General features: G+C 37.7%; 1 protein-coding gene across 1 annotated transcript in view; it reads left to right on the forward strand.

The window, feature by feature from the left end:
• The window catches only part of LOC107296270 (bifunctional epoxide hydrolase 2-like), a 61489-nt gene that overhangs the window by 45858 nt on the left and 10804 nt on the right, over positions 1-4827 (forward strand). The window contains exons 13-15 of the mRNA XM_015825617.1: positions 2785-2859; positions 3548-3596; positions 4311-4413. Of these exons, the coding sequence (XP_015681103.1) occupies positions 2785-2859; positions 3548-3596; positions 4311-4413 (227 nt within the window). The remainder of the gene's footprint in view (positions 1-2784; positions 2860-3547; positions 3597-4310; positions 4414-4827) is intronic.

The raw sequence follows: 4827 nt of genomic DNA on the forward strand, positions 1-4827 counted from the left end.
ATAATCTATTTATGAGAGAATCTGTTTGGCTCTTTGTCTTTGATTCTTTTAAAATATACTAGCCATTTGTTTAAAAGCAAATAATGTAATAATAAAGTGGAGGATTGGGGCCAGTGGACAAAGTCTGTTCTGAATAGCATTCCACATATCATAATTTTTATGCATGGCCAAAAAAACCAAAGAACAAAATACAGATACAATTTTAAATATTGATAAAATATAACAGTTTAACAATTTAGAATTATATACCACTTCATAGTGCTTTAAGATAGCACTCTCTAAGCAGTTTACAGAATCAGCATATTGCCCCCAATAATCTGGGTCCTCATTTTACTGACTTCAGAAGGATGGAAGGCTGAGTCAACCTTGAACCGGTCAGGATTGAACTCCAGGCTATGAGCAGAGTTAGCCTGCAATATTGCATTCTAACCATTGTGCCACCACGGCTCCTAAATATTCCAAAAATAAAATAAAATGACTGAAAAGTTCACCTCTCTTGGATAGAGACACAGAGAAACACTTGTTCATAAATGTGACATAAATGCATGCATTCTTCTTTTCTAGGTCCAAATTACATATTTTTAGAAGCGGCATGAAAATTTGAGCAAACTTCTGAATCACTTACAAAGGGCAAAATTCTATCAAGAATAGGAAAAAATGAAGTCTTTTTATATGATTAATGAGATTGTCAGGGGACTGAGAAAGTATAACTTCAGAAATGCTTTATGGAGATATTTGTATCTCAGAAATGCACATTTTTCTTCTTTTGTTTCCTTTTCCCTTTTATTACATTAGACAAAATGAAATCAACAAAGGCGTCCAGTTGCCAAAAGGGCTGTGCTGTCTTTTTTTCCCCTCAGATGGCAGCTGCACAAAAGTGAAGTGAGCTGAGAAGGGCCTCCAAAGTTTTGTGCTATAGAAACAGCCTTGCACTTTAAATGGGGCAAGAAACAGAAGAAGCATTGGCATAGATAGGTTTAGATCTATTTGGAGAAGGAAAAATGCAGAAAAAAAAAGAGTAGTACAAGATTCAAAATCTTTCCGTCATCATCTTAACCAACATATAGAGGTAGTCCTCCGTTTACAACGGTTCATTTAGTGACTGTTCAAAGTTACAACGGCATTGAAAAAAAAGGACTTATGACTGTTTTTCACACTTATGACCGTTGCAGCATTCGTATGACCATGTGATCAAGATTCAGGCACTTGGCAACTGACTCATATTTTATGACGGTTACAGCATTCTGGGATGATTTGAGAATCTTCTGTAACCTTCTGACAAGCAAACTCAATGGAGAAGTCAGATTCACTTAACAACCATGTTGCTAACAACTGCAGTGACTCACTTAACATCTGTGGCAAGAAAGGTCATAAAATGGGATAAAACTCACTTAACAAATGTCTCAACAACATACATTTTGGGCTCAATTGTGGTCGTACGTTGAGGACTACCTGTAACCTATGAGTGCATATGACTTGATTTGCTTTAAAATTTCATTCCAGTTTAACTACTGGGACTTTGAGAATAATCAAAGGGGAGGGGAGGTTATTGGAGATACTGTTAAAATAAATGGAGACGTTAGGCTGGAACCAGTTTAATCTGAATGCAGATTAAACTGGTTCTTCTGAGCGCCATTCAAAATTATTGGTATTATTTGCAAAAGCCCTAAATCAGCCTATCGCAATCTGGTATATTAGATGTCAACCCTTTTGATCCAAAGGCCATACTGTGGTTGAGATTTATTGAAGTTGAAGGCCAAAGCGTTTGCAGGACATCAGGTTGGAGGACAGGATTTTTTAAAAAACATCCTCCAATACATTTCCCCTGGTGACAATCAACAAAGAGATACCTTTATATCCTGTTATCAGAACTATTTCCTAAATTGGGAGTCCTGGTATGTATTTTGGTGGAATACCAATTGCCCCTGCTCTCTCCCCCCCCCCCCATGTTTTTTTCCTTGCTGTGCCCTTGTCTTAGACTGTGATAAGACCTCTTCTGAGGTCTTAATAGATGCTTTCTCCGTATTTTGCCTATTTTGTTTTATGGGTTTATTTCTTTATTGCCCAGTTTTTATCTACTGCCAAATTACGAAAACTGTACTTGGCTTATAGACATAATAAATAAAAAAGCCATTTAGATACTGTCACACCACATAGATTGTAACTAACAGCAGACAAAGTTTTCTGAATGTAGGCACTTACATAACCAACTGCAGGACAAGTCCTGCCAGAGGTGAGGTTTGTGGAAGCACAGAGAAAGGAGTATTTTGAATTTAAAAAAAAAAAAACTTTTGAAGCAAAATCTTCTCAAAAGACTTTAGTGAAAACTGAGTATGCTCACAGGCTGAGACCCCTGAGGGAGAAAAAAATAAAATCATTGGGGAGATGAAAGAGGAATAGAACAGAATATCCTGAAAAAGGGAATGGCTGAAGAGTAACATTTTCTTGATGATTCCACTGATGGTATTTCAGTTAATGATGCATGTTTTCAGGGATGGGGTCAGGTTAGTGGGAGATGGGAGAAGATCAGGAGTGATGGGATCTTCTATAGATTAGTGTTTCTCAACCTTGACAGCTTTAAGATGTGTGGATTTCAGCTTCCAGAATTCATGCTGGCTGGAGAATTCTAAGAATTGAAATCCACACATTTTAAAAGTCCCCAATATTGAGAAACACTGTCTTAGATAGTGAATGCTGGGTGCCAGAGAAAAAAGAACTATTCAACTCCTTGCATGCCCTCAAAGAGCAATTGAAATAACCTTTTTTTTTTCTTTGCTCCTGCAGGGAGTTGCAGAGGCTGAACTGGAAAAAGATATAAACCGAACTTTGAAGATTGTGATCCGATCTAGCAGGAAGGAGGTCAGTCCTCTGCATGAATGGTTTTGTCCCAAAGGGAAAAGAAGGGATCTCAGAGGGTATTGGATACTAAAAGTCTGTAAATAAGTACATTGGTAATGATGTTTTTGGACAAGTTCCACTCTTTAGCTTAGATTCACACAAGTATAGCCAGGCCAGAAATATGTTTTTCAGTTGTCCAGCATAGGAATAAGGAGGAGCAATCTAGAATGCCTGGTGGATTTCTGGTTTTTGTTAAGAGAACATTGAAGGTATTGGTTTCTCCATTTTGAAACAAAAACAATAGTCAAAATGATTTATTCTTTAAATTAATCTTCAAAATAAAAGTGTAAATCAAGATTTTTAAAAAAACCAGAATTTGCTCAGTTTGGAACTAAAAATAGATTTCTAGGCTTAGCATATGTGGGGTGGCATCACGTCTCTTTATCTCCATGTAATACTGTAGTAGTGAGCTCAGGAGAATTTGACATATAGGGTAGTGCTACCTGGCTGCTAATACTGCATGAATTATGCCAATTTGATTTAATTGGCACAATATTATACCAAATGCAAAATTAAGGACTTCCTGAATGAAAATCAGTTTAACCACTGAAATAAAAACTGGCTCAATGTTTCTTTGTAGCTCAGTTATCAGGCTGCTCTGGTTTGCCCTAAGGTTTCTCACATTTCATTCAAAATGCTTTCCTTACAGGATAAAATCGAAGGACCTTCTCTTAGTACAATTGGAGTTAGGAAGCGAGGTAAGACATTGCAACACCCCTGCCCCATCAATGGAGGTTAAATGACAATAATTGCAATTTTAAAAAATAGGATGGGAAAACTCTTAAGAAATCCAGAAATATACAGTAGACTAGTCTGGGAAGTTGAAAAACATCCGAGAAGATGGTAATGGCAAACCACATCCATATTCCAGCCAAGAAAACCCCATGGACACAAGAATTTGACCTGAGAGCATCTTTACCTTTTATTTTAAAAATTATTCTCTTATGACATTGAAAATTGCAGTTGGCAGTGACTTGCGGACAGGTTCCAGGTGTTGCGGTCGCCTTCTTATTTAAATAGCGTTACTTTGCTGAAGCTGCCTCAGAAAGCCAAATTTTTACTCAGAATTGGAGTGTTTCAATCATTTGTATAAGTAGCAGGGCAGTCTGATCCAGTGCTGTGAGAGGGCCCGTGCATTTTGGCTTCTGTTTTTTGCAGGGAAGCCTTTTATCTGTTCTAAGGAGCCAAGCGCATTGGACAGCTCTGCCTGTAAGGCTTTGTGCCGCTGTAGCAGTGCCAGATAGTCTTAAAATGATTCAGGAAGATGATAATGTTGATACTAAGTATGAAGTTTAAACAAGTGAAGGGGTTTATTCTGAAAGAGCTTTCTAGCTTAGTTTTAAGGTCTCAGCATTTGCATCTGAAGCAGCAATACTGCAATACTTTTCATTTCAATCTTTTCTGTGATGCAGGAGGGCTGCTTGTGGGACTTCCTGAAGAGCCACCTCCAACTTCTCTTCTTCCAGAGCCAATCCTCCAATGCTATGTACAACAATATCAAAAATCTGGATTTAGGTAATGCAGCTTTGGGTGTGTTTATTTTGGTTTTACTGGGGTGCTCAATACCCATATTATTTATACTGAAGCAATGATTTGCCTGTTTCATTGCTGGAGACAATGAATGGTGATGGCCGTATATGGGCAAATTTATGTTAAGATACTCTTGCAGCATTCTATTAGATGTTACTGAGAACAAACTATAGGGATTGGTAGACCATCATTCTCAAAAGAGGGGATCTCTGACTTACAACTGTTGAGCTGTGGAGAAGAGGGAGAAGTGGTAGAGAGAAAAAGAACAGGAACTCAAAAGTTCTCATAAATTATTTTCAGCCAGTGTCTTTCAAATTCAGTGGCAGCTGGTTTTAATCCACTCAAGGGATAACTAAAACTCATTGTATGTGCAAATACCACCTTGTTTAAATGTACCTT

This window comes from Protobothrops mucrosquamatus, unplaced genomic scaffold (genome assembly GCF_001527695.2).
Source record: "Protobothrops mucrosquamatus isolate PMUCROS unplaced genomic scaffold, P.Mucros_1.0 scaffold2718, whole genome shotgun sequence".
NCBI classification, from domain to species: domain Eukaryota; kingdom Metazoa; phylum Chordata; class Lepidosauria; order Squamata; family Viperidae; genus Protobothrops; species Protobothrops mucrosquamatus.